The sequence below is a fragment of the Syngnathus acus genome, chromosome 14 (genome assembly GCF_901709675.1).
Source record: "Syngnathus acus chromosome 14, fSynAcu1.2, whole genome shotgun sequence".
Taxonomy (NCBI): domain Eukaryota; kingdom Metazoa; phylum Chordata; class Actinopteri; order Syngnathiformes; family Syngnathidae; genus Syngnathus; species Syngnathus acus.
In genome coordinates this window covers 7,710,827-7,738,809 of record NC_051099.1, presented here as the reverse complement: position 1 = coordinate 7,738,809, position 27,983 = coordinate 7,710,827, and the positions used below count along the sequence as shown (strand labels likewise).

General features: G+C 40.8%; 6 protein-coding genes across 14 annotated transcripts; 5 read left to right on the top strand and 1 right to left on the bottom strand.

Moving 5' to 3' along the window:
* The first annotated feature begins 9 nt into the window (after window positions 1-9).
* LOC119133500 (serine/threonine-protein kinase 36-like) lies at window positions 10-6,335 on the top strand. 2 transcript variants are annotated; one of them, XM_037269399.1, is made up of 22 exons: window positions 10-137; window positions 880-981; window positions 1,061-1,201; window positions 1,266-1,343; window positions 1,420-1,550; window positions 1,625-1,874; window positions 1,945-2,038; window positions 2,108-2,289; window positions 2,378-2,541; window positions 2,664-2,751; window positions 2,830-2,961; window positions 3,034-3,210; window positions 3,302-3,393; window positions 3,483-3,546; window positions 3,698-3,808; window positions 3,905-3,979; window positions 4,076-4,187; window positions 4,254-4,380; window positions 4,454-4,634; window positions 4,807-5,268; window positions 5,648-5,810; window positions 5,938-6,335. In XM_037269399.1, the coding sequence occupies exons 2-22, from the start codon at window positions 898-900 to the stop codon at window positions 5,958-5,960; spliced, it is 2,931 nt and encodes a 976-aa protein (XP_037125294.1). In that variant the 5' UTR covers window positions 10-137; window positions 880-897; the 3' UTR covers window positions 5,961-6,335. The 2 variants fall into 2 exon arrangements, with proteins under 2 accessions (XP_037125294.1, XP_037125293.1); XM_037269398.1 differs by having other exon boundaries at window positions 4,807-5,511; window positions 5,599-5,810.
* A 1,025-nt stretch (window positions 6,336-7,360) lies between these two features.
* Window positions 7,361-13,089, top strand: LOC119133499 (serine/threonine-protein kinase 36-like). Its single transcript, XM_037269397.1, has 20 exons — window positions 7,361-7,635; window positions 7,720-7,860; window positions 8,174-8,251; window positions 8,329-8,459; window positions 8,539-8,788; window positions 8,859-8,952; window positions 9,021-9,202; window positions 9,263-9,411; window positions 9,487-9,604; window positions 9,703-9,834; window positions 9,915-10,091; window positions 10,183-10,274; window positions 10,411-10,474; window positions 10,546-10,656; window positions 10,723-10,797; window positions 10,909-11,020; window positions 11,097-11,223; window positions 11,321-11,498; window positions 11,762-12,637; window positions 12,722-13,089. The coding sequence occupies exons 1-20, from the start codon at window positions 7,552-7,554 to the stop codon at window positions 12,836-12,838; spliced, it is 3,288 nt and encodes a 1,095-aa protein (XP_037125292.1). The 5' UTR covers window positions 7,361-7,551; the 3' UTR covers window positions 12,839-13,089.
* A 773-nt stretch (window positions 13,090-13,862) lies between these two features.
* Window positions 13,863-16,139, bottom strand: mrps31 (mitochondrial ribosomal protein S31). Its single transcript, XM_037269740.1, has 7 exons — window positions 15,962-16,139; window positions 15,381-15,788; window positions 15,136-15,288; window positions 14,878-15,021; window positions 14,730-14,806; window positions 14,481-14,621; window positions 13,863-14,413 (listed from the first exon to the last, which is right to left on the bottom strand). The coding sequence occupies exons 1-7, from the start codon at window positions 16,072-16,074 to the stop codon at window positions 14,178-14,180; spliced, it is 1,272 nt and encodes a 423-aa protein (XP_037125635.1). The 5' UTR covers window positions 16,075-16,139; the 3' UTR covers window positions 13,863-14,177.
* Window positions 16,140-16,353: 214 nt separating this feature from the next.
* On the top strand, window positions 16,354-20,455 carry taf6 (TAF6 RNA polymerase II, TATA box binding protein (TBP)-associated factor). Of its 3 annotated transcripts, none has more exons than XM_037269736.1 (15): window positions 16,354-16,557; window positions 16,967-17,124; window positions 17,239-17,325; window positions 17,423-17,576; window positions 17,661-17,717; window positions 17,806-17,919; window positions 18,043-18,164; window positions 18,316-18,393; window positions 18,476-18,577; window positions 18,669-18,851; window positions 18,963-19,037; window positions 19,118-19,243; window positions 19,333-19,506; window positions 19,672-19,863; window positions 19,957-20,455. In XM_037269736.1, the coding sequence occupies exons 2-15, from the start codon at window positions 16,969-16,971 to the stop codon at window positions 20,242-20,244; spliced, it is 1,908 nt and encodes a 635-aa protein (XP_037125631.1). In that variant the 5' UTR covers window positions 16,354-16,557; window positions 16,967-16,968; the 3' UTR covers window positions 20,245-20,455. The 3 variants fall into 3 exon arrangements, with proteins under 3 accessions (XP_037125631.1, XP_037125629.1, XP_037125630.1); XM_037269734.1 differs by having other exon boundaries at window positions 17,806-17,925; XM_037269735.1 differs by having other exon boundaries at window positions 17,806-17,925; window positions 19,960-20,244.
* Window positions 20,456-20,617: 162 nt separating this feature from the next.
* LOC119133675 (thialysine N-epsilon-acetyltransferase-like) lies at window positions 20,618-22,610 on the top strand. Of its 3 annotated transcripts, XM_037269737.1 has the most exons (7): window positions 20,618-20,746; window positions 20,811-20,862; window positions 21,623-21,706; window positions 21,951-22,052; window positions 22,134-22,157; window positions 22,247-22,287; window positions 22,360-22,610. In XM_037269737.1, exons 1-7 carry the CDS (start codon window positions 20,684-20,686, stop codon window positions 22,552-22,554), a joined length of 561 nt encoding a protein of 186 aa, XP_037125632.1. In that variant the 5' UTR covers window positions 20,618-20,683; the 3' UTR covers window positions 22,555-22,610. The 3 variants fall into 3 exon arrangements, with proteins under 3 accessions (XP_037125632.1, XP_037125633.1, XP_037125634.1); XM_037269738.1 differs by lacking the exon at window positions 22,134-22,157; XM_037269739.1 differs by lacking the exon at window positions 20,811-20,862 and having other exon boundaries at window positions 20,662-20,746.
* Window positions 22,611-22,963: 353 nt separating this feature from the next.
* On the top strand, window positions 22,964-27,947 carry LOC119133793 (thialysine N-epsilon-acetyltransferase-like). Of its 4 annotated transcripts, XM_037269944.1 has the most exons (8): window positions 23,816-24,029; window positions 24,094-24,145; window positions 25,047-25,130; window positions 25,375-25,476; window positions 25,674-25,714; window positions 25,786-26,296; window positions 26,622-26,705; window positions 26,907-26,956. In XM_037269944.1, the coding sequence occupies exons 1-6, from the start codon at window positions 23,967-23,969 to the stop codon at window positions 25,978-25,980; spliced, it is 537 nt and encodes a 178-aa protein (XP_037125839.1). In that variant the 5' UTR covers window positions 23,816-23,966; the 3' UTR covers window positions 25,981-26,296; window positions 26,622-26,705; window positions 26,907-26,956. The 4 variants fall into 4 exon arrangements, 3 of the variants coding, with proteins under 3 accessions (XP_037125840.1, XP_037125839.1, XP_037125838.1); XM_037269943.1 differs by lacking the exons at window positions 23,816-24,029; window positions 24,094-24,145; window positions 25,047-25,130; window positions 25,375-25,476; window positions 25,674-25,714 and adding exons at window positions 26,405-26,456; window positions 27,220-27,260; window positions 27,397-27,676; window positions 27,722-27,947 and having other exon boundaries at window positions 26,137-26,296; window positions 26,907-27,008; XM_037269945.1 differs by lacking the exons at window positions 23,816-24,029; window positions 24,094-24,145; window positions 25,047-25,130; ... (3 more) ...; window positions 26,622-26,705; window positions 26,907-26,956 and adding exons at window positions 22,970-23,030; window positions 23,196-23,279; window positions 23,489-23,590; ... (1 more) ...; window positions 27,397-27,676; window positions 27,722-27,947.
* The last annotated feature ends 36 nt before the right edge of the window (window positions 27,948-27,983 follow it).

Here is a 27,983-nt window from a genome sequence, read left to right as displayed (position 1 = left end):
TTTTGGAGGGGGCAGTCCGCTGGAGGAGACACTCATTGGATGCAACGTGCTCTTCTAGTCTATTGTCGTGGACAGGGCTGAGTCACTAGACTAGAGGATCCAGTCCAGTGCTTTAAACATTTGAGTCCTCCATTCTCGTGAGTATGACAAGGAGTGGAGCTTAAGATGTAACTTGAATTAGGAAAAGTTTATGAAGAAATCCTCAAACGGCTTTCCATCACGAATTTAACCATTTTTTTCAAGAACTAGATGTAAAACTATTGGAAATATGCGCCACAAAAAACAGTCATTATGCTAACGCACTGAAATGTCAGAAAGTGGACTTATAAATTGGCTATTGCTGGTTAAAATTAGTATTGGCTACTACTCATACTTTTTTGACACACAGTGTTATCTTTGTAATGGCAAAGTCATTGACACAGCTCTGATGCAAGTGCAGCTATACCTAATGTTGTGACTGTTGTATGTTTGGCATATTTACCTCAAGAATGTTTCCAACTTTATATTTAATTCACCCATTCTAAACCAACAAGCTCAAACTCCAACATGGGTTATTTCTTGAACTATTTCAAAAGCTGTCGTCTGACCTCTAGTGGTCAATTGAAGAACCCCTCCAGAAGAACTTGTTCTGTGTCTTAGTGCAAATATTGTACATTTCCCAAGTGGAACAAAGTCGAATGACATAATGGCTATAAAGGTTTCATTGGCCCAAACTATCTTGGCAAGCATTGCATTGTTAGTGATGTTCTCTAAAAATAAAACATATGTGGCTTTGATGCTGAATGGCATTGCAACATATCGATGGCAAACAGAAAAGAGAGTCGCCTTTGTGATGTAGGCCCTTTGACTCCACTTACTTGTCTATGTCTCACTTCCCAGTCTAACAACATAACTAAGATGGATTCCTACCATGTTTTGGCACAAGTGGGGCAGGGTTCCTTTGGCCGAGTTCATAAAGGAATGAAAAGATTTACAGGCCAAGTAAGTTGATTTATCGTAGTATAAGTAACTGAAATGATTCACCCTGGTTCAGTCCTCTCTTTGTCTGCGTACCCGTCAGGTAGTAGCTCTGAAGTTCATTCCAAAGATGGGACGTTCCAATAAAGAGCTGCAGAGTTTAAAGAAAGAAATCGATATTATGAGTAACCTTCAGCATCCTAACATTGTGAAGCTTTTTGACAGCTTTGAAACTGAAACCGAGGTACGTTTCTCTCACACACCCTGAACATGTTTACTACACAAAAGCTGCTTCCTGCTTTTCACAGGTAATTGTTGTGACCGAGTATGCTGAGGGTCAGTTATTCCAGATCATTGAAGCTGATGGGAGCTTACCAGAAAGCCAGGTAATAGAATGCCACACATAATCATGCCCCTATTCCAGATGACGGAATTACCTTTCATCATTTTGCTTTCCCCAAGGTTTGTGAGATTGCCTGCCAGCTAGTGTCAGCTCTGTATTATTTGCACTCCCGCCGTATTCTCCATCGAGACATGAAACCACAAAATATCCTCTTTGATAAAAACGGTGTGGTGAAACTGTGCGACTTTGGGTACGCATATGATTTGACTTCCACTCTTCTTATGAGACGTTACAATTAAAATGACGTCACGATTTCTTGACTAGGTTTGCTCGGGCAATGAGCATCTCCACCATGGTGGTGACTTCAATCATGGGAACGCCACTGTACATGTCCCCCGAGTTGGTGGCAGAAAAGCCTTACGACCACACGGCCGACCTCTGGGCGCTAGGCTGCATTCTTTATGAAATCCACACAGGAATTCCACCGTTTCGTGCCGATTCCATCTTCCAATTGGGACAGCTCATCGTGAGCGACCCCATCCAGTGGCCAGACAATATGAGCAGCGCGTGTAAAGTACAACACAGCTGTAGTGTTATTTTGTCAACGCAAAGTGCAAATTGAAATAATTGTATTTTTCTTCCAGAGTTTCCTGAAAGGTTTGTTAATCAAAGACCCACAGATGCGACTGTCATGGCCAGACCTCCTGCATCATCCTTTTGTTGCTAATGGTGTTAAAGGTGACAACATAAAAAAATTAAAAATTAACCTGGCATTCGTGTGGTACTAACACAGCGGTGTGTTGGCAGTGATTCCAGACGAAGCTATTTTTAGTCCTCTAACAGCCACACTTGACCCAGACATGTTGGCTCGGAAACTGAAACAAATGGCAGAAAAGACGTCAACTGACACTGGAGAGAAGAGAATATTTCGAAAGCTTCGGGAGCAAAGAAACAAAAGCAACATGAAGAAAGTGGTAGACAGCGCTAATGTGAACCAGATACATATTTTAAAGCAACACATTCCAGAAAAAGATGACTTGAAATGTGAATTTATAAAAAGGATGATCTGTCTAACAGGAAAAGAGGGATGGAGTGGAATCTGAAGGAGATTGCGGAGCGGCAGTAATGCAACTTTTGGATTCATCCGCCCCTGTTGATATCGCCTCAGATAATTCAACCTTTGCACCTCCAAGTTTTGATCAAAGCAACCAAATTGAGACTACGTCAAGTCAATTAGACAGGTTCGGCTCAAGTAACTAAACCTTATTGGCGGAGCTAGCATTTGCTACACTAGTGGAGCTAGCATTATTATTTTTTTCCAGCTCTACATTGGTCATTTTTGTTGTGTGTATGATTTCTCCAGGGGTCCCATCAGTCGGGACTATGAACGAGAGTTTCCCTCAGTAGAGGTTGGGCCACGACTACAGACAAGGACACGCAAACGTTCCACAGTAATACATGAAATTGTTCGCCAGCACTGCTCATAACGTCATGGTAGATCGCTGAAAATGCATTTTTCATTCTTCCAGGCGGCTGACAGTGAGGAATTCTGGGAGAAGCTTCTTGAGGAGTCAGATCCAAGCCAACAAAACCAAGAAGAGTTCAACTACAGTACCATTATTTCCAAACTGAGATCCGCCATTTTAGTGTTGAAGCAAGAGGTAATTAGGTGCTGTTTTTGAATGACACAATTGATGGAATCACACTCATTTTATTTTGTTTTCTCTGCTAAGTTGCGTGATGGTGTCCTAAAAAACACGGGCCACATTGGCTACCCGCTGAAGGTCCTGCACAACCTGATTCTGACCTCTGACCTTGCCCTGAGAAACCACATTAACAGTGAACTTGGATTGCCATGTCTCCTCTTCGACTTGATTCATGATTGTGTTGCGAACTCACACTTCATTGAGGTGGTCATTAGAAATATTCAGTCACTAACATCCAATATAAGAATGTCCGAATACTATCATGGAATCTTTTGTTGAACCTTTTACCGAGCAGCAGCCGTGGAGTCTCCAAAACCTTGGAGAAATGATTGCTGTGCTGTTGCTCTATTGGGACATGAACAATGATTGGCTGAAGGAAGAAAATAGGTTAAGCATTCATTTTTCTTTACAATGGTGTTGTTTATGTCGAGGTGGCAGTCCCGCATTATTGAAACTCGTTCATTCTCTACCTGTAGAGCTGAAGACTTGATCAAGCCCTTTGTGACAATTCTTCATCAAGCTAACCTCCGTCCTTTAGTTGTAAGTATCAGATGCAGATTCTGTACGAATACGTCATTGGGCCTCTGAGAATGACAATGTTATTTAGATCATATTTGTTTCTCAAATTCAAAAATTTTTTTTTTTGGGCCACTTAAGTGGCTAGTTGACTATTGACTTTGTTCTCCTTTAGCCTCTGTCGGCCTCCGTTTTGTCCCTCTTTGCTCGACACGGGGTTGCTGTCAATGTTGACGTGGACATGCTCGGCTTCTTGCTGAAAGAGCACGTATCTGGATCACATCAAGTAAGTGATCTGTTTTTCGGAGGTAATGTGAAATCTGCTGGATATTAGTTGACATTTTGCTTGTTCCATGTTTGTCTATGTTCGCCACCTCAAAAGTTCCAATTTGCATTCCTGTCAAACGGGGGGCTCTGTGACGGTCTTCTGTATTTACTTGTGCACACACTCTCTGAGGTCAGCCAACAAAAAATGCTTGTGTAGATGACATTTGGAGAGGTTGTCAAACATCCGTGGCTCTTAACTATGCTTGTTTTGAATCACTCTTAACAGCATGGATGTGGATTTTCATGTTTGGATCCACATACATTTTATCGTCTTTGGAAAAGGACTGGAACATCGTTAGTTTGGACAACGCCAGAAATGGACTTTTGTTCAGCAAATGGTAAAAAACATGATGATTTGAAAAAGATTCACAGCTCACTTACCTGTTTGTGTTTTATTTTTTCAGGACTTTACTTCCTCATGTGTGCCACCCTGATGGTCTTTTGCAATGATCCATATTCATATCTTTCACTCTATTCTAAGAGCAAGTCAACATTTATTTACACTCTTGTCTGGCTGCTGAGCCCTGAATGGTTTGTGTTGATTATTTTATTTTTGCATTTCAAGTTCGAATATAAATCATTGCAATGAGTCTGCTTTTTCTAGTCTTCCTTGGTTTGCTGAAGGCAGTCCAGTGAAACTTGAAGAGGGTCTTCAACACGAGAACTTTATTGAGTTGAGCTGCCACTTCCTTTGCCTTCCCTTTGCTTTGGACCTGACTTCACACACCAGTTCCAGGATATTGCAGTTGTATGATAGCTGTGGCGTTGCGAAAGGGCTTCTGCAGGTATACGCTCTTATTTTTGGACTCCTGGCACAGCAAACAGCAAACATCATTGCAACAAAAGATGACAGAGGGCTCACGAATGCACAGACATGTCTTTGTAATTGGCAAAGAACATCAAATTTGTAGTTTTCTGTTTGATGACGATTTTGACATCTGTTTTCTATTTTGCCAGGTGATTGAAACTCTTCCTGTTTCATTAGTGGAGCTGCCACTGGCACTTCTACGTCGCTTGTTGCTATGTGACCGTCAGCGCTCTGTTTCCCGCCTCAGTAAAGCTGCTCGCGGCTTTTTCTCTGCACCGGCGCTCACTCCGTTGGGTCAGCAGACACCGACCAGAACCGCCAGCTCTTTACTCTCTGATTTGCTGCAGCATGATGAGCTCGGGGACTCTGCTGTAGAACTCCTTTCTCTGTTCTACCTCATCACTTGTTTTTGCTCCAATTCGAGTCACATTCAGCTTTACCTTGAATCGTCCGTGCTGCTCCAGGCGCTCGGTCACTCTTATGGACCGATCAAGGCCGCCACATGCAAGACTTTGGGAATGTTGTGTCCATTCAAGTCCCCCAATATGCACAATTTACATCCGGACATATTCAAAAGCATGATTGACCTTCTCGAGGACTCTAATGTGCAGGTGAGGCAGGCGGCTTGCTTGTCAGTTGGCAAATGGTTGGGTCATATTGCAGTGCAGGCAAAGTTGAAAGTAGAAAGGCCCAATGGAAATGTCTGCAACAATACGGACTGGTTAAAAGAGGACAGTGATGAAAACAAGGGTTCAAGCCGAGAGACAGCCATTGGGATAGCAAAGAATGTGTTGGATCATAGCGATATGAGAATGTGGCTTGAAAAAACGAGAATGACGGGTGCCACTCATGCATCAAGCAGGGAGAATATAGACAAGCCAGGTGATGATGAGATGAGACCATGGCTGGAAGAAGCCAGGATGACGGGAGCCGCACTGGCGTCACTGACCTCTGACCCTGATGCCCGCACTCGTTTCTACGCTTGTGCAGCTCTGGGAAACCTGCTGCATGTTCAAGGTGCCATACCTGAGCTGCTTGAAGAGAGTGTCCAGATTACTTCTGAGAGCCGCCTGCACAGATTCCCACAAGGCAGTGAGAGAAAATGCCATTGCAACTTTTAATTTTGTACACACATCAGGACTCAATGCTCGAGGTAAGAAATGAACAGCACAAGTCAACCCTGTTACTTAATTGTTGCCTACCTATCTCTTGAATTTTGTAGACAAAATTCATGATTTATGCAGGTTGGTCCATTCATGTCCTCTCTGTCTTATGTCAAGGTTCTGCTGTCCCTAAATGCTGAAAAGGAACTTCTTCGGGCGTCACAGCATGCACCTTGTGATTGTGACTATCTTCCTCTCATCAGACAACTGAAAGTTAATTGAGAGAAATCCCGGGTTGTCATAAATTATTAATTGTCTGGAAAAGCTTGCTACTTTTAACAAAATGGCACTAAGGATGTGTGCAAAACATGACTTTTTATATTGGCTTGGCTCAATCTCTCGTACTGAGTCAATTAAAAGTGTTATCCAAAAATTTCTAAGATTTGATGAGAAGCAGTAAGGATGGCGTGGACGTTTCCCATACATGTGCATGTCCGGGATGAGTTATTCCTGTACAGACATGATAAATCTGCGACATCTAGTGGATATTAAAAGTACTACAGTCCACTAACACAGCTATTGTCAAACAGTGGTCTGCGGCCCTTTAGTGGTAATCCTAAAACCTCATGATCATGTCAAAGTGTCCTTGACCGAGGCATTTTATATTTAGATTTTTCTCCAAGTAGGGCCTGGCCTTGTGTGTCGTCTTGGATTTTCACCAAGTGTAGCATACTTGAACAGGCCCCACCTCCCCCCAAGCAAAATTACAAGGGGCGTGGCTTGGTTATAGAGTAATAGATTTCAACCTTGAAGGTGGTGGGTCCAATCCTCAAGTCAATTTACACTTGATTTACCCCCGGTCATCCGCGTGACAGGCGAGATTTATTTTCCAGCTAATTTTGTGAATCATTTACCATCCAAATTATGTCAAATGTAGCTGTGATTCTCAAAATAGACATACAAATGTAAATAAATAACCTGTATAGTTAGTGCAAAATAAAATATTCCACCATAGCAGTGATACCCGAGTTGCTTCTTGGTTATAATGGTGGTCCCTTGGACAAAACCAGTTGAATACCCCTATTCTAGCATACCATGTAACCGTAACAAACTCTATTTAACCCACACTTGTATCCCATGATTTTCAAAAGACTTGCATTTGAAATACGACCTATCGTTATGCTATACAAATGCATTGTTCTAATGACAGAGACTAGATATTCTCAAAAACAAGCTTGAATGTATCACCAACGGGGGCATAAAAAGACGAGTAATCTTTATAATGATTTGATTTTTATTATATTTTATTTTTGATCCAAGAAAATTTAGACAAAAAACATCTGTCAGACTTGTTTACAGTTTGAGCCTGTTGCTAGGAACGCGTGCTCTGTTGCTAGGCTATGGACCCAATTGTAACAGCTGCCCATAAAAAAGCCAGATTTTATTTCTCACCTTCAAACGTAAAACAAATATCAAATTAAACCTAATTTCAAATTAAACCATGAAATGACAATCGTAAAGAATTTTTTATGTTAATTATCAAAGACAATTCTATTTGAAATTGTATATCGGAGCTTTTGTAAGTCGGCAGCTGGACTTTTACACCAGGATTTTTTTTTCCAAATTCAGCGTCCCCAAGTTGTAATGATCCTGTCAAACATACAAAATTGCAGCCGCGCTAAGACGTCAATTTCAGCCAATCGTGTATACTATATTCCATTTTTTAATGTAGTGAATAATTTCATTCACGTTAACATTTGATCAACATCTGCTCAAGCTCATCTGCAAAATATGAATTCGTATCACGTTTTAGAACTGGTGGGAGAGGGCTCGTTTGGTCGCGTTCACAAAGGGATGAAGAAATTTACGGGTCAAGTAAGTTGCTTTCGAAATTTTTTATTTGCAAACTTTCCCCCCCCCCCCCCAAAATAACGAACATTGTTTTCCATCCGTGTCCAGGTGGTAGCTCTCAAGTTCATGCCAAAGATGGGTCGCTCAAACAAAGAACTGCAAAGTCTAAAGAAGGAAATTGAAATAATAAGTAACCTTCAGCATCCAAACATTGTGAAATTTTATGACAGCTTTGAAACCGAAACAGAGGTGTGTTCTTACTCTACCAGCGCAAGTTTCCCATTCTTTGAGCCGTACTGTATTTTACTATTGAAAAATCGTATATCAATGCTGAAACAAGGATGATCTTGTCTCACGTTACTCACAAATTTACATAGTGTGAAATGTGAACCTGATTAGTGAACCCCAAACTGTTATTCTGCCCTATGAATGGCAACAGGTGGATTCACAGTCAACCTTCTGCCATCTAGTGGAACAGCATTTAATTGCCATTCCTCCTGCACGCGACTGGTATAGAAGACTGCTTCAACTACTTCAACTAATAATTTACCCGTTCTATTAGGTTGTGGTTGTGACCGAGTATGCAGAGGGTCAGTTGTTCCAGATTATTGAAGATGATGGCAGTTTACCAGAAAGTCAGGTACTAGCATCATCTGACATGAATGGTACCACAATTTCATTTTTAAGATTGTTTTTTTATTTTCTTACATTTTTAAGGTTTGTGAGATTGCCTGCCAGCTCGTGTCAGCGTTATATTATTTGCACTCCCGCCGTATCCTGCACCGAGACATGAAACCACAAAATATCCTCTTTGATAAAAACGGTGTGGTGAAATTATGTGACTTTGGGTATGTACGCTTATCAACACAATGACATGTGACTATATGTAATCTGCATAAAATAAATGTGATGCAATGTTTTTATTAGGTTTGCTCGGGCAATGAGTGTCTCCACCATGGTGCTGACTTCTATCAAGGGAACACCACTTTATATGTCCCCTGAGTTAGTTGCGGAGAAGCCTTATGACCACACCGCTGACCTCTGGTCCCTGGGCTGCATCCTTTATGAACTCCTCACAGGGGTGCCTCCATTCTACACCAATTCTATTTTCCATCTGGTGCAGCTCATTGTGAAAGACCCCATCAAATGGCCAGACACTATGAGCAGCACATGCATGGTACAAAACAACTGCAGCTTTAGTTATCATATCAATTTATATTGCGCATTGATATACTTTCACCCTCCAGAGTTTTCTGAAAGGTTTGTTGACGAAAGACCCTCAGAAGCGACTGTCATGGCCAGAGCTCCTCCATCATCCTTTTGTTGCTGATGGTGTTCTAGGTGACGTGCTGTTTTTACGCAGTATATTGTCCTTAATACGGGGACTTAATATATTGATGTGTTGGCAGTGATTCCAGACACAGGTGTTTTCAGTCCACTGACAGTCACGCCTGACCCAGATATGCTGGCACTGAAACTGAAACAAATGGCAGAAAAGACATCGCTAAACTCTGGGGAGAGCAAAATATTGAGAAAGGTCAAAGAGCAGAGGAGCAAAAGTAACACAAAGAAACCATCTGACAGTGCTAAAGTAAGTACGTTGTTTTAACCATCTAAAAACAACAGTAAAACTGTTTGTATTATTTTACAGAATATGATGGATGAACTGCAAAGTGAAGAGACCAAGTCTGTGTTGACAGTAGCGCCCCCTGGTGACACCTCTGTAGCCTCAATTCAGTCATCTTTTAAAGCCCCTTTAAGTGCTTTTCCAAGGACTCAGACTGGCACCCTGCAAAAAAGGTCTTTGTGAACTGTTTGTATGTTACACAAGATTTTAGTAGACTAGATTGTGTACTGTACTTACTGTTTCTTCAGGGGTCCAATCAGTCAGGACTACGAACGCGAGTTCCCCTCCATAGAAGTCGGGCCACGACTAATCCAAAGGACACTCAAGAACAAACCTGAAGTCATTGCACATATGTCAAGTTCCATAGTAAGGCCAATGAATTTATATCAGTTTGTTTCTTTGCTAATTGAAAAGACCTGAGTGTCATGAAACTAACATCTGTGGGTGTAAACTTGTTCTTTCAGGCAGCTGATAGTGAGGATTTTTGGTTGAAGCTTGTTGAGGAATCCGATCCAAGCGGAAAAACGCAAGACCCATTAAACTACCGCATTGTTATTGTTAAAGTGAAATCCACAATTTTAGCATTTAAGCAGCAGGTAATTTGGTGCGGTTTTCAACTGAACATGAAATTAATTTCATGTAATCACATTAATTTTAGTCTTGGTTCTCTGTTTAGCTAGATGATGGTGTGCTGAAAGACATTCGGTCCATTCACCTTCCGCTCAAGGTCCTACAGAACCTGATTCTGACCTCTGACCTTGCCATTAGGAACCACATTGGCAGTGAACTTGGACTGCCAAGTCTTCTCATTGACTTAGTTCACGACTTTGTGGAAAACTCACGTTTTACTGAGGTGGGAGTTAAAAAGATCTGTAAATGACTAGTTTTTATTCTGATAAAAATGTCATAAGATCCAAAATTCTGTCCATCATTTTACTGGGCAGCAACCGTGGAGTCTGCCAACACTTGGAGAAATGATTGTTGTGCTGCTGATCTACTGGGACAAAAACTATGACAGCTTAAGAGCAGAAAATAGGTTTGATCATCAATTTTCCTTCTGTGGTTTACAGTTGATCTAGAAACTCTACACACCCCTGTTCAAATGGGTCACCTATTTTAAAAAATGTTTTATAACCACTGCACATTAACTCATTGAATATTTGTGCATGTAGACCCGAACGATTCATCAAGCCTTTCATGACCATCCTTAACCAAGAGGAACTCAATCCCTTAGCCGTGAGTACTCAATGAGTAAAAAGACGGTTGTCCTTTATTATTTGGTCACATGATTGCCTTTCCTCCTTAAGCCTCTGGCTGCAGGTATTTTATCTGTGTTGAGCCAGCATGACATTGCTGTTCAAGCTGATGTGAAAAGGCTGCTTTCCTTGCTGAAAGAACTTGTCAGTGGTTCACGTCAGGTAAACAATGTGAGAAAGTTTTTATTTCAAGGTTTTTTTGGACAGAAAAATGTTCTACTTCAACAGCTCCAAGTTCCACTCCCGCCAGGTCGGGGACTCTGTGACGGCCTCCTCGCCTTGCTATTCCACACGGTGGATGAGGTCAGTAAATCTAGAGTGTGAACGTGCCATCTCGGCAAATAGTCACAAATGACTAAATGGGACTCGGCCCCACTGAGCACAATCCCAAATCATTTTGAATATTCCTCACAGCATGATGATGCCTCTTTATGTTGGGATGCACTCATATTAAATCACCTTTGGGAAGGGATTGGCACTGCGCTGGCAAAGACCAAGCCAGACATAGATTTGTGTTCAGCAAATGGTAAACACACACAATTAATGAAGCAAATCTCTTATCTCGGAAAATACTCTTGTCATTTTCCATGTTTTTTTTTCAGGTCTGCATTTTCTTATGTCTGTCTCATTGTTGGTCTTCTCCAAGGATCCATATTGGTATATTTCCCTCTTTACTGAGAGCAACTCAAAATTTCTATACACTCTTGGCTGGCTGCTGAGCTCTGAATGGTTGGTGTTGATGATTCCTTCAGATGACTTCAAATTGTTTCATTTTTGCCAGCGTAGAGCAACACTAAAACTAACCCCCCCCCCCCCCCCCCAATAGTTGTATATTTGCAGAGGGCCATTCAGGTCCGTTGGAGGAGGGTTTTAGTGGCGAGAGCTTCATCGAGTTGAGCTGCCACTTCCTGTGCCTTCCATTTGCTTTGGACTTGAATTCATGCACCAGTTCTAGAATATTGCACTTGTATGACAGCTGCGGTGTGGTTAAAGGGCTTCTGCAGGTTAGTGCATCCTGATGTTAACACAACAGCAAAAAATAACAGTACAAAATGTGAATTTAGGATTTTGTCACAGGAGATATAATCTATGTCAACGCTCATTTTGTTTCGGGACGAAATGATCATAATCCAGTGACGCAACGAAGGATGACATTTGCAAAATACTCATATCAGACATCTCATTATTTTGGATATTTCTCCCTGTTATTTGGAGTATTCTTTTTTTATCTGCATATTTTGATGTGTGTTGTTTTCTATTTTGGTAGGTGATTCAAACGCTTCCTGTTTCATTAGTGGAGCTGCCACTGTCACTTCTGCGCCGCTTGTTGCTGCGCGACCGTCAACGCTTTGTTTACCACCTCGGTAAAGCTGCTCGTGGATTTTTCTCTGCACCGGCACTCAGTCCGTCGGGTCAGCAGACACCGCCCAGAACTGCAAGTTCTTTGCTCTCTGATTTGCTTCAGCGAGATGAGCTCGGGGACTCTGCCGTAGAGCTCCTCTCCCTGTTATACCTCCTCGGCCGTTTTTGCCCTCACTCCGGTCACCTCCAGCTTCACGTTGAATCGTCCGTGTTACTGCAGGCGCTCACTCATGCTTATGACCCAATCAAGGCCGCCACATGCAAAGTTTTGGGAAATTTATATCCATTCAGGTCACCCAAATTGCCCAATTTAAGAGTTATCATTTTTAAAAGCATGATAGACCTTCTCGAGGACTCTAATGTGCATGTGCGGCAGGTGGCTTGCTTGTCAGTTGGCAAATGGTTAGGTTATATTGCGGTGAAAGCTGCATCTAACGCAGGAAGGCGGTTAATAATGAAGGACAATGAAGCACACAGGGGTTCAAGCAGGGAGAATATAGACAAGCCAGGTGATGATGAGATGAGACCATGGCTGGAAGAAGCCAGGATGACGGGAGCCGCACTGGCGTCACTGACCTCTGACCCGAATGCCCACACTCGTCACCATGCCTGCGCAGCTCTGGGAAACCTGCTACATGTTCAAGGCGCTATCTCCGAGCTGCTGCAAGAAAGCGTGTCCAGACTACTTCTGAGAGCCGCATGCACAGATTCCCATAATGTAGTGAGAGAGGCCGCCATTGCAACTTTGAGTTTGTACATCCAGCAGGATGCATTGCGACAGGTAAGGAATGGAATGCATTCTCGTCATAGCGTTATTTTTATCATCACCGCAAATTGTGTCTGATTGTATTTTTGTAATTCCCAGGTCTTAATATCACTGGATGCCAGAGGACAACTACTCCAGGCTCAACATACACCTCTACAATGTGACTATCTTCCTCTTATGAGACAGCTCCAGACAGAGATTGATAACAATTCATAACTTTTTCACCTTTGTTGTGTCTGCCAGGAAACAACTACTTCAAGCATATTCATGCAATTGAATGCAATAATTGATGCAAAAAGACTAAAATGAATCCCAAAAATGGAAAGTGCATGAATATTACTGTTTGAATCACAGTAAAGTGGTTGATATCCAAATTACAAAGTTTTAAAAATGTGTTATAAGGGCTGTGAATGGACAAAAAGGTTTTACGATATTAGTAATAAAAATATGATGTACTGAATATTTTATCCATCCGTGTAGCGGTTCATTCGCTTGACTTGCAGGTGGCGTGAGATCAGTTCATATTCATGACTGTGTAAAGGTGAATGCGTGGCGCCTGATAAAATTGTGTTTCGTCTCTCCCGCTACTAGTGGCACTTGTCTTTGTCCTTGTCTGTTATTTATCCTTTTTTGAATTTGGCAGTTGTATTCTTGCACTCTTGTACGCTGCTGTGACAAGTAAATTTCCCCGCTGTGAGATGAATAAAGTTCTATCATCATCATCATCAATGATTGTCAGTCTCTATATGTGCTGCCCCCTTGTGGTACATATTAAATAAACCAGCGCACAGTAGCTATTGCGCACTTTTTAGATTCAAACATTATTGTCTGCCCAGGTGTGTAAACAGTCTTATTTGCCTTGCAATTAGGTTGCCAACATTTCACCATGCCACCCATGGACATGTTTAAGGAAAAGTGAACGAAATGTGGAAACAGGAGTGTTTTCAAATGTCAAGCTCTTCCTTGAGCAAGCTTAATAAGTAAAGCAGAGAATGACCACTATGGAACCACATTCTTCATATGTTTTTAACTTGAAAAGCACTTCCTCGTAAAGGGCACACAGTTGAAGCGCTATAAAAACATGTACTGTAAATGAGCTGAGGATGCTACATGCCAACATAAACCTATCTAACTGCCTGCCAAGAAAAACGTCATCAATCAAAATGACAGACGGTTCTCAACAGCCCCTTAAACACTGACGTTCAACCAATTCATCCCATCCACAAATAATAAGCAAACATCCATTAATGATGTTATTTTAATGATGTTAGACTACATCTGAAAACAACTTATTTGAATGTTGCTCATTGTACATTACTTGACACGCTTCCCTCTGTGGTACACAGATTTTAGATTGTTTGTTTTCACTAATATGCATTCTACCTCTTTTCGTAAGGGGAAATTTCCAATAAAAACAAATGAGGATTGTGGATTGAATGTATTCCATATATGCTCCTTTACATTATTTGATCTTCTGCACACAATCTTGTCCTTTCTAAAAAGGGTCCTTTCTTATTGTTTCAGAGATGTTGAAATGACATAAAAATGTCCGAATTTAATTTAGGTAAACCTCAGCCTCTTTGAGGACATCCTGTTTTTGATTAAAGTAGTCTCTGAACCAGGAAATGTGCTCCTTCTTCTCTTGGACGGTCAGATAAGGGTTTCTGGACAAACCGGTCACCACAAGCTCCATGAAATGTCGCACTGGCCCCTGCCTGGGGAAGCCCTCCTCCAGGTGTTTCTCCATGAAGACATGTTCATGGAAAGGAACGCTGGCTTCCTCCTCGAGGCCTGATGAAAGGAACGACCACGGTCATTCATTGTTTCCTCTACATAGTTACAGCTGTTATGAACTCACCTGCTTCATTGTCAATTGGGTAGTGCCACAGTTTCCCTTCTTTGGTCCACTGAATCATCTCCTCAAAGGCATTTCGGGGCATTTGGTTCACAGAAGAAGCCAGCTGGTTGGCAAAGTCGGCATCCCACAGGGTTGGTCGAGCTAAAAAGCAGCTTAGTGTGAAAATTGGGGGTAAAAACGAGTAAGGCCTGTTCAACTCAAACTCGGCTTGCATGTTCTCCCTGTGCACGAGTGCGTTTAAGTAATCACCAAATGTTGCATCTACTCTGTCTTCATCAGTGGTGGATGAGAAGATGTTGAGTCTTCTACCGGTGAACAGGTTCTTCCTAAAAATAAATAAACGTTAACATTTCAGCATTACCTGAAGACAACATTGGTCCCATATCAAACAACTTACTTCTTCCGAACGCTGTCCAGCTCTGCAGTGATTCCTCGATCGTGTGTGTAGCCCCGCCCATCGTCATCAAACCGAATCTGATTGGCTGGCCAAGCATTCTGTCGATTGGATTTCTTTCCCACTTTCATGTCAGCTATAAGCACTCTAAGAAACCCAAAGATCCTTGGGTTAATATCAAACAAGTGTACAACTGCAAAATAATGTGGTGGTTGATGAGTGTTAGGTTCGAATTTGATGATATGATTGACGCTAAAGTACCCCAGGTTGTTCACGTCACCCTTCTTGTGAGCCTCGGTGATGGACTCATGCTGTCTCAGTTGCTTGAGCAGTTCAGACTCTGCCTGAACGGGGTTAGGAAACGTGGAAGCAGCAGCGGAAGCAGCTGCAAGCAGTTCTGGATTCAGTGTCTGACTAAAAGCAAAGAAAAGACAGAAATGTTAAAACACACTGCATTGTTGCTGTCGTGAATTAGCAGTTTAGAAAATGATGGGAAAAAAACTCACGTCTGGGCTGAAGCCTCATCTGAAGCCTTTTGAAACATGCTAATGGTGCTCTCCATAGTGGCTGGGGTGGACTTAGGATGTGAGACACCTTGCTTAACTTTCACATTTTTAAGCCTCTTTTTGCTAGTGACATCCACCTTCATAGCTCCGAGAAGTTCAAGAAGATTCTCCTTTCCGCTCTTGGCTGCAACAGACGAAGCTTCGTTTCCCTGAGCACCACCCTTCTTAATATTGTCTCCAAGATTTTGCTCATCCTGTTTGTTGACTTCAGTGGAATCTTGTGTTGGTTGTTCACTCACCGTTTCTGTGGGGTCAGGCTCTTTATCTGTTTTATTGGAATTGTGTGCATTGTCACATAATTTCACCGAGCTTGTGTTTAGGTATTTGGCCGTACAAACACTGGACACCCTATGAGAAAAGCAAAACATTGTGATGTCAAAAGTAAGAAGTCGCAGGCTGCATTCATCAGTAAGTAGTAATGTATATGCATTGAAGGATCAATACGTCAAACCTGTAGTATTTATGAAATTATAATGGTAAATACTGCCCTCAATAAAGATGCATAGCAAAAAGCAACTCACCTCCAAACTAAAACTGTAGCCGTGTCACAATCTATTAAAGAAATGCGCGACCCAGATATATTCACTGATGATTTTTGAGCCGCATGTAATGTGCGGGATAAGAATCTGAACATGATGACATCAAAATATGCCCTTTCTCGAGCCTAACGTGCGTCTTTGTTGTAACCGCAAAACAGTTCCCCGTAAACTCAAATGGTGGTAAAGGTTCCGAGACAAACGTTGGATACGTTTTAGTGCACATAAAAGTATTCGACTAGATTTGTAGCTCCCAAATATAAATACATATTTGTCAAATACATGAATACAAGTATTTTCTCATATTATTAAAACACGTCTTGGACACAGTTCATTCTGTGCCGTCGTCCCGTGATAACACAACCGGAAGCTGACTCAAAATGGCGACGGAACACAAGCGTTCCATCATGAATGGAGGTTCCTGTTGCTGTCTGCGATTTGCTTAGTTATTTGTATTGAGAATGGAGTACATCAGCGATCGCTTAGCTTTGCGAAACATGTCTCGTTGCATATTTCAACGCTGAGTGTTCATATTAGTGTTAGTTATCCCCTACCCACCGAAAGGAGAACGTTTTCTGCAGGTAAAGTGAAAAACGTCCACCAAAGCTAAGTCAGTTAGCTTCAAGGCTAACACACAACTGCATACTCAACCCTACTACAGCTTCACAATGAACGCTATATACAAACGAGATATCTTATTTTTATTTATTATTTTTAGTTGTGCTATTTGAATTACAGAGTTGATGTGCGTGAAGTTCATTGAAAGTTTTTTTTTTTCGTTAGAGCGATTTACCCGCCTTCTTTTGCCCTGACATCACGGATCATATTTTGCTCTCTTACCTCACTCACTCACTTATGATCAAATTCCTTAACTCATAATTAGACGTTGGAGTTCGACCTCCTCTCACTATTTTTGTTAACTTTTCATTTTGCATGCTTCCTGAATCATGAATCGTTGCATTGTATTGATTAACTTGTGTGTTATGTTAGTGATGGCGGAGGAAAGGCGTCAGAAGCAGTGCTCTGTAGTCCTGCCAACAGAGTCCATGAAGGCGATGGCGGAGTCCATGGGAGTGGGACAATTACAGGAGGACAGCTGTACAGCCCTAAGTGAAGAAGTCAGCTACAGAATTAAAGAAATTACACAGGTACACCACAGAGCTCTGTGGGGAAAAAATGAAAGTTTCTATCACTATTATATAGCTTTTTGCTGCATTATATCTGCTCATTTCATCTCTGTTACCCCCTCTCGCTCTCTAAAGGATGCTCTTAAATTTATGCATCACGGAAAGAGACGTAAACTAACCACCAGTGACATTGATAATGCCCTCAAACTCAAAAATGTGGAGGTAAGGAAGAATATACTTAAATAAACATTAAATAAAACAATTGCATTCATTTGTCTGGACCTATAGTATGTTTTGTTTTTGGTTTTTTTACAAATAGCCCCTGTATGGATTCCAGTCGCAAGAGTTTATCCCTTTTCGTTTCGCAAGTGGTGGTGGAAGAGAGCTTCATTTCTATGAGGAGAAGGAAGTGGACCTTAGTGATATTATTAACACACCCCTCCCCAGAGTTCCGCTGGATGTGTCTCTTAAAGGTACATGTACTATTTTAGCTGAATGTCTTTTTTTCCAACTTGCATGGCTTCTCAGTCTTCTCATGTTGCTATGCTTCTTTCCAGCCCACTGGTTAAGTATTGAGGGGATTCAACCTTCTATTCCAGAAAATCCACCACCAGGTTAGACTGTCTTAAAACTTAACGCAATTTTAAAAAAAAAAAAAGATGAGAAAAGATAATGACTTGATCTGAATGCTCTTCTTTGTAGCACCAAAAGAACAACAAAAGGCTGAATCCACAGAACCCCTCAAAGTTGTCAAACCTGGTCAGGAGGAGGATGGTAACATTCAAGGCAAAAATCAGGGAGCAACGGCTGCTGATGGTAAAGGTCATTATCTAGTTTTTATATTCAAATGTAACATTCATTTAATTCTTCTCTCATAAATAGCTGTTTAGTCCTTGCAACCAAACATTTTCTAATTGATCCTGACTCTGTGTATTTCAGGAAAAGAGAAGGGTCCCATACGGTTGAAACCTCGCAGCACGCATGAGCTTTCTGTGGAACAGCAGCTCTACTACAAGGAGATCACTGAAGCATGTGTCGGATCCTGTGAAGCCAAGAGAGCTGTGTGTATATTCATTCATCTTGACCAAAAGACATTTTTTATAGAATGCATGATGAACACCCATTCGGCACATTTTATGCAGAAAAATAATTTAGTTTGATGTGATTTTCTTTCCCTTGTCCTGATTTATTTGCTCTCTTGTTGCCATTCAGGAAGCCTTGCAAAGCATCGCCACTGATCCAGGGCTGTATCAGATGCTACCAAGATTCAGCACCTTTATTTCAGAAGGGGTGAGCATCTCTATAGAAAAAAAAACAACTTGTCACATGAATTTCCAAGACTGTTCGCTCATAAATGCTCGCTTTTTGATAGGTTCGTGTTAACGTGGTGCAAAACAACCTGGCTCTGCTGATTTACCTCATGCGGATGGTGAAAGCACTGATGGACAACCCCACTTTATACCTGGAGAAATATGTCAGTAAAAGAAACCAAGTTTTATCATTATTTGGGATATCTAATGTTAGTAGTTGATATCATTTCGTGTCCATTTTCTTCTGGTCTGTAGCTGCACGAGCTCATCCCGGCCGTGGTGACGTGTATCGTGAGCAAGCAGTTGTGCTTGAGACCAGACGTTGACAACCATTGGGCTTTACGGGACTTTGCTGCTCGCCTTATGGCGCAGAGTTGCAAAACCTTCAGCACCACTACCAACAACATCCAGTCTCGCATCACCAAGACCTTTACTAAGGTGACCCCCCCCCCCCCCCCACTTCCGCTTCCTTGAAAAGTGCCTTTTAATCATAATTGCAAAGAAATTTATTTCTCTAACACTTTTGTTTGACTCGATTTGTCTTATTAGAGTTGGTTGGATGACAAAACCCAGTGGACGACGCGGTACGGCTGCATCGCCGGACTCGCCGAACTGGGTCCTGATGTAAGTTTCCGGCTGGGTACCTGGTTTGGTTCCCTCAACGTTGTTACATCAGCACAGCCCTTCGATCTTTGTCCCCGCAGGTGATAAAGACGTTAATCCTTCCTCGGCTTACTGTAGAGGGCGCTCGCATCAAAGCAGTGATGGAAGGACCAGTGATCTCAAACATTGATAAGATTGGAGCCGACCATGTTCAAAGTCTCCTGCTGGTAATTTATTAAGAATGATAATCTTAATGATAATCTTTTCATGACTGCCCATGTTTGTATCTAATTGAAAATGTTGTCTGCATCCCAAGAAACACTGTGCCAGTGTCATTGCCAAGATTCGACCTCCACCTGACAGCGTGGAACAATATCGGATTGACTATGGTTACCTCGCACCCATGCTGTGCTCCCATGTAATGAAGGCTCGGACCCAAGCGGCAATGCAAGCCCAGCAAGTCAACAGAACCACGTTAACAATTACACAGGTACGCTCACGCTTGATGACAATACCACGTTTTGAGTGTTTGTTCCATGCTTGTGCGGCACATAATGATTCAACTTTCATTGTCCTTCCAACACACATTTCCACACAATATGATTGGAAATTCGATGAGTCGATACATAAAGCAGCGACTGATTTTGTCTCCCAGCCTCGTACGACCCTCTCAGTCTCACAAAGTGGACTCAGTGGATCGACGGTGTCTCGCACTCCGAGCATCATTAAGGTTCCAAGCTCCCTCGCCCTGATGTCGCCAAGACCAGGGACCCCATCCCAGCCATCACCACCTGCCACTAAGTATATTGTCATGGGAACTAGCGCAGGGTCCGCCTCAACTCAGCAGGTACGTTTCAGTTCCGCAGAAATCACCAGCAGAGGCAGCGACTCAGCTGATACCGCATACACGCATTCATTCGTATCTGTGATTCCCCCCCAGCAGGTAATCACCATCAACTCCTCCCAGTCAGCTTCGACGGTTACAAGCACCGTAGCCAGCGCTACTTCAACCTTGCAGCCCTTGGTAAAACTAGAACCGGGAAGTGGACCTGCGTTGGCTGGTTCACGACCCATGCAGAAGTACATTGTGGTATCGCTTCCCTCGTCCACCTCTTCCATGGACAGTAAGAGCTCTGTGATCCCAACACCCATCTCAACCACACTAGAACCGACGGGGAAGTCGGACCGATCAGAGTCTCCCGGTGCCAGCACGCAGTCGCCACACTGACATTTTTCACAAGAGATTTGACCCGCATTCAAGGACTATATACTGAAAACTCCAGAATGGTGCAGAAGCAGTTGTTTGCTCGTAAATTGTAAATATGTTAATGCCCAACAAGTGGCAATCTGTCACAGTGTTTCCTCAACTATTCAAATTGATTTCATGCTCTCTCTCTCTTTTTTTTTTACCCAAAAATAAATTTCACTTTGTATTTGTATTTCTGCAGAGCAGTGAATTTTTGTCCAAAAATGTCTTTGTGATTGTAAAGGTCAGATGAGTTAAAAAAAAGAAACATCTTTGAGCATCTTTGAAAGAGCAGATTCACTGAAGCTCTTAATTTGAAGGTTACACACATCTGTTGTAGGCAGTAACCGCTTGTGTGATTTATACTGCATAATTCGCGTAGGTGTAGTTGATCCAGAAGAACAAGTTGGCTGCTGCAAAAATGAACTTTGCTATTCGACCTGCAACAAAAGCAGACTGTAAAGACATATGGCGACTGCTCAGGGTGAGTCTGATGGCTTCATAGACAAAAAATGTGTGGTGAAACTTTTATGCGCTCCTTATTCCAGGATTTGGCAATTCATGAAAACATGCTCAACCATATGATGGTGACTTACGAAGGTATGCTCTTTTCTAATCCACCTTGCTTGACAATTTAGAAAGCATAAATGTGACTCATGGGAGCATTCTCTCAAATGAGTACTTCATAGAAACAATTATTCAAATCAGCAAGAAGGAATCGTTCGCTCAAATGGCTACAAAGAATGCAAGGTGTGAATCTTGCAGCACCAGACTTTGCAAATGTCTCAAGGAGTACAGAAAACATGCTTCTTATTGAAGTGAACATTAAACCCCAGTTATGCCACTGTTCTAAAAATAGTTCCCCACTAATGGAATATTCTCTAAGAAGTGATCATTTGAAAATGTAAATAGGCAGAGATTTATCGAAATCAAGTGCCGCCTCGTTGAATTTAACTCTTTGTGTCTTCACATAAATGAATATCATTTATTCTCAAGAACATGTCGCAATAAAATTAAAAGTAGTGTGTGTTATTCAGAAGTGCATATTCTACTAATAAACTGCTTAATCAGTAACCAAAGATAAGATCTGTTTTGACCTGCCTCGGTATTACAGTACGGCAAGCCGCAAGACAGGCTTGCAGATTTGCTGATATGCACAATAACCAAATTAACACCTAATTGTTTTCGAGTAAGGTCTGTCCTTTGTATTTAAGTTTTTGTCCTCTTTAAAGAATGACTTTAGTTTATAAAGCTCTTTTATTTCATCTTAACTGATTGTGTGGCTGTGCCTAGTGAAGTGTTCAGTGATTTATTTTGTGTATGATTAATGCTATAACTGCAGCACTACTTTTCCCTGTAGAACTGGAGCGGGATGCTTTCAGTCAGAATCCCTGGTTTGAATCCCTTGTGGCAGAAGTACCAGAGGAAAATAAATCTAAAGAAGGTAAAATGTTTCCTTCGCTATTCACAGGGGATCACACCAAGCCCTACGTATGTCAAACTGAATGCCCTCATCCCACTTCAACATAGTTCTTTGGTATGCAGAAGTCACATACTGAAGGCAAAGTAACACATTTGTTTATTTGTCCCAAGCACAAGAACAGCAATTAGTTGAAATATTCAGCAAATAGCTGAGGACGTGTCGAAGCTTATCTTATTTTCTGATGTTTCTGTTTATGTCCCCTTAGGATTTAGAACCGTTGGTCTTGCAGTTTACTTTTACTCATACAGTACATGGAAAGGACGCACAGTTTATTTGGAGGATTTGTACGTGATGCCAGAATTCAGAGGTAAAACATATTGAGTGCTGTCATTCTTCCTTCAATGAGTCATTGAATGATTTTGTATTATTAAAATTACCAAACTCTCAGGGCACACCACCAATGTCACAAAAAGTATATATACTGAAGCTGGGACGTTTGGAATCACTGCTTTTAGGTATTAAATATTATTAAAAAATTCAGTTCTCCATTTTTTTTTCCAGGACTTGGCATTGGAAATAATTTGCTGAGCACACTTGCTAAGGTACAAATTTTCATTTCTCTATATAAAAATATATATATATTGTTCTAATGGAATAATGTTTTAATTTTGCAGGTGGCGAGAGAAAAACAATGTGTGCAGTTGGAGTTGAACGTGCTCGGCCAAAACATTAGTTCCCGATCCTTCTATGCTGCTAAAGGAGCTGAGGACATAACTGTCAGGGATGATTGGCACACGCTACGTTTTGATGCACAAAGTCTAAGCAATTTAGACTTTTTGGAAAATGGAAGAAAGGGCAATTTAATGTAATTTCCTCCTTGTGTATGTACAGATATATGTACAAAGAAAAATAAACTTGAAATACTTTTCAGCTTACCGTTGCACTCGAGACGTCTGCTGCAATGGCTTTTTGGGTGTAATACATTCGAAACGCACCAGAGGGCGCAACTGCTTAACTACACAAATAATGTATTGTTTTGAAAAGCTGTTGTACGGATATACGTTGAGCTTTTGAGCGGACGGAAGTTACTTATTGATTAAATACGTGTTGCAACTGGCAAATATGGACGTTAAGATACGTGTCGCTACCAAAGGAGACTGCAAAGACATATCAAGATTGATGATGGTAAGTTATTCACACATTTTGACATACATGCATACAAAATCAATTAAACCCTATCGTGCTTGGCACTGTAACTTGTGGAACCAAAATGTTAATTCAATTATCTTTCAGGACTTGGCAGTTCATGACAAGATGTCGGATCGAGTGAAGCTGTCATGCGATGGTAATATATTTCAGTGAACAAATTACAATCCTCCAAGAGTGTTGCAAAGCCACTGCAAACTCTCCACAAAATCTTTTTCTACAAAATGTTCAATTATATTTTTACAATTATCTTCCTCGTCCATGGTACATCGGTGAATTGTTTTGATTCTTTTTTAAACCATAGAACTGCAACGTGATGGTTTCAGCCAGAATCCCTTGTTTGAGTGTCTTGTTGCAGAGGTAGCAGATGAGAATAAATCTAAAGAAGGTAAAATGTTTGCAAACCTGTGGCCTACCTGTCTCTTTTACTGTCTGTTCGGCTTTCATTTTCACCGCTTGCTAAAATATGTCTGTCAATTCGAGCCTTGGACACGTCCACACACCAGTCATAAGAGGGTGTGCACACTTGTACAACCACAATATCACTGTTGATTATTTCTTGGAGCTGTCTTTAAGGATCTCTTTATTTTGGTTTAGGATTCACAATTATTGGTTATGCCCTTTACTTTTACATCTACTGCACATGGAAGGGGCGGTCCATGTATTTGGAGGATTTATATGTGATGCCGGAATTCAGAGGTAAAATGTGTTTTGGCATTTTCAGTATATCAAAAATGTCTGTTCTAATTTGTGTTAATCTCATATATGTTATCCCAAAATTTACTTTCAATTTATGCTTGTTCTAGATCAAAACTATGCTGTTCTGTAATATAATGTCCCTTTTTTGAGTTGCTTTGAGTTCCAGACTGGAATATTTCTGCCTCATGAGTTTGTTGATGTCTTCAGTTAAAAAAAAAAGAAACATCTTTGAGCATCTTTGAAAGAGCAGATTCACTGAAGCTCTTAATTTGAAGGTTACACACATCTGTTGTAGGCAGTAACCGCCTGTGCGATTTATGCTGCATAATTCGCGTAGGTGCAGTTGATCCAGAAGAACAAGTTGACTGCTGCAAAAATGAACTTTGCTATTCGACCTGCAACAAAAGCAGACTGTAAAGACATATGGCGACTGCTCAGGGTGAGTCTGATGGCTTCATAGACAAAAAATGTGTGGTGAAACTTTTATGCGCTCCTTATTCCAGGATTTGGCAATTCATGAAAACATGCTCAACCATATGATGGTGACTTACGAAGGTATGCTCTTTTCTAATCCACCTTGCTTGACAACTTAGAAAGCTTAAATGTGACTCATGGGAGCATTCTCTCAAATGAGTACTTCATATAAACAATTATTCAAATCAGCATGAAGGAATCGTTCGCTCAAATGGCTACAAAGAATGCAAGGTGTGAATCTTGCAGCACCAGATTTTGCAAATGTCTCAAGGAGTACAGAAAACATGCTTCTTATTGAAGTCAACATTAAACCCCAGTTATGCCACTGTTCTAAAAATAGTTCCCCACTAATGGAATATTCTCTAAGAAGTGATCATTTGAAAATGTAAACAGAGATTTATCGAAATCTAGTGCCGCCTCGTTGAATTTAACTCTTTGTGTCTTCACATAAATGAATATTTATTCTCAAGAACATGTTGCAATAAAATTAGAAGTAGTGTCAATGTGTTTTTATTTTTTTGTGTTGTTTACTTGTGTGTATATTGTGTACTATGTCTTGTCACCGTGGGATAGTGGGAACGTAATTTCGATTTCTTTGTGTGTCTTGGCATGTGAAGATATTGACAATAAAGCAGACTTTGACTTTGACTTTATTCAGAAGTGCATATTCTGCTAATAAACTGCTTAATCAGTAACCAAAGGTAAGATCTGTTTTGACCTGCCTCGGTATTACAGTACGACAAGCCGCAATAACAGGCTTGCAGATTTGCTGATATGCACAATAACCAAATTAACACCTAATTGTTTTCGAGTAAGGTCTGTCCTTTGTATTTAAGTTTTTGTCCTCTTTAAAGAATGACTTTAGTTTATAAAGCTCTTTTATTTCATCTTAATTGATTGTGTGGCTGTGCCTAGTGAAGTGTTCAGTGATTTATTTTGTGTATGATTAATGCTATAACTGCAGCACTACTTTTCCCTGTAGAACTGGAGCGGGATGCTTTCAGTCAGAATCCCTGGTTTGAATCCCTTGTGGCAGAAGTACCAGAGGAAAATAAATCTAAAGAAGGTAAAATGTTTCCTTCGCTATTCACAGGGGATCACACCAAGCCCTACGTATGTCAAACTGAATGCCCTCATCCCACTTCAACATAGTTCTTTGGTATGCAGAAGCCACATACTGAAGGCAAAGTAACACATTTGTTTATTTGTCCCAAGCACAAGAACAGCAATTAGTTGAAATATTCAGCAAATAGCTGAGGATGTGTCGAAGCTTATCTTATTTTGTGGTGTTTCTGTTTATGTCCCCTTAGGATTTAGAACCGTTGGTCTTGCAGTTTACTTTTACTCATACAGTACATGGAAAGGACGCACAGTTTATTTGGAGGATTTGTACGTGATGCCAGAATTCAGAGGTAAAACATATTGAGTGCTGTCATTCTTCCTTCAATGAGTCATTGAATGATTTTGTATTATTAAAATTACCAAACTCTCAGGGCACACCACCAATGTCACAAAAAAGTATATATACTGAAGCTGGGACGTTTGGAATCACTGCTTTTAGGTATTAAATATTATTAAAAAATTCAGTTCTCCATTTTTTTTTTTCCAGGACTTGGCATTGGAAATAATTTGCTGAGCACACTTGCTAAGGTACCCATTTTCATTTGTCTATATAAAAAAAAAAAATATTGTTCTAATGGAGTAATGTTTTAATTTTGCAGGTGGCGAGAGAAAAACAATGTGTGCAGTTGGAGTTGAACGTGCTCGGCCAAAACATTAGTTCCCGATCCTTCTATGCTGCTAAAGGAGCTGAGGACATAACTGTCAGGGATGATTGGCACAGGCTACGTTTTGATGCACAAAGTCTAAACAATTTAGACTTTTTGGAAAATGGAAGAAAGGGCAATTTAATGTAATTTCCTCCTTGTGTATATACATATATATGTACAAAGAAAAATAAACTTGAAATACTTTTCAGCTTACCGTTGCACTCGAGACGTCTGCTGCAATGGCTTTTTGGGTGTAATACATTCAAAACGCACCAGAGGGCGCTACTGCTTAACTACACAAATAATGTATTGTTTTGAAAAGCTGTTGTACGGATATACGTTGAGCTTTTGAGCGGACGGAAGTTACTTATTGATTAAATACGTGTTGCAACTGGCAAATATGGACGTTAAGATACGTGTCGCTACCAAAGGAGACTGCAAAGACATATCAAGATTGATAATGGTAAGTTATTCACACATTTTGACATACATGCATACAAAATCAATTAAACCCTATCGTGCTTGGCACTGTAACTTGTGGAACCAAAATGTTAATTCAATTATCTTTCAGGACTTGGCAGTTCATGACAAGATGTCGGATCAAGTGAAGCTGTCATGCGATGGTAATATATTTCAGTGAACAAATTACAATCCTCCAATAGTGTTGCAAAGCCACTGCAAACTCTCCACAAAATCTTTTTCTACAAAATGTTCAATTATATTTTTACAATTATCTTCCTCGTCCATGGTACATCGGTGAATTGTTTTGATTCTTTTTTAAACCATAGAACTGCAACGTGATGGTTTCAGCCAGAATCCCTTGTTTGAGTGTCTTGTTGCAGAGGTAGCAGATGAGAATAAATCTAAAGAAGGTAAAATGTTTGCAAACCTGTGGCCTACCTGTCTCTTTTACTGTCTTTCATTTTCACCGCTTGCTAAAATATGTCTGTCAATTCGAGCCTTGAACACGTCCACACATCAATCATAAGAGGGTGTGCACACTTGTGCAACCCCAATATCACTGTTGATTATTTCTTGGAGCTGTCTTTAATGATCTCTTTATTTTGGTTTAGGATTCACAATTATTGGTTATGCCCTTTACTTTTACATCTACTGCACATGGAAGGGGCGGTCCATGTATTTGGAGGATTTATATGTGATGCCGGAATTCAGAGGTAAAATGTGTTTTGGCATTTTCAGTATATCAAAAATGTCTGTTCTAATTTGTGTTAATCTCATATATGTTATCCCATAATTTACTTTCAATTTATGCTTGTTCTAGATCAAAACTATGCTGTTCTGTACTATAATGTCCCTTTTTTGAGTTGCTTTGAGTTCCAGACTGGAATATTTTCTGCCTCATGAGTTTGTTGATGTCTTCATCAGGATTTGGTATTGGAAAAAGTTTACTGAGCAATATTGCTAAGGTAAGAATGCTAGAATGTTGACAAATCCAAACATTGGCAATTTACAAGGGCAACAAAGGCAACTTATTTCTTTGTTGGCTGTGTTGTGCTTTGCAGAAAAGACGAAACACTTTTAAGCTTCGTGATGTTTGTGCAGGTGGCCAAAGAGAAGCAGTGTGCGCGGTTGCACTTGATCGTGTTGAATTGGAACACTCACTCTCTCGATTTTTATACTGCAAGAGGAGCTCAGGATCTCACTGTCAAGGAAGGCTGGCACTTGGTACATTTTGATGGACAAAGCTTGGACCATCTGGCAAATGAAACCCAACAAATTAGAAAGTGTGTTTCGGGAGAAGACAAAGTTGTGTAAATATTTGTATTTGTTTTTGGCTACATGCACATACAATTGTTGTCATGCTACAAAATAAACAAACGAGTTGGCACGCTCAAACATGGCGAATAAAAAACTCTTGAATCTTGAGTTCCAGAAGATTCTCCACTACACACACAGAAGGATAACATGGTGGCAATTTTTTGTGGGCTCACCTCTGGCATTTCAAAATTGTCATTATAGATGTATATTAATGTACTAAACAAATATGAACACCCTAAAAACTAGTGTGTAGTGTGTGCCTATCTATGTTTTGCTGAATATTATTATTGAAGAAAGAAACATGCACACTCATTCCAAGTTTTGATTATAAATATCAAAAAAGACCTTGCAGGTAATGCACATTAACGTCT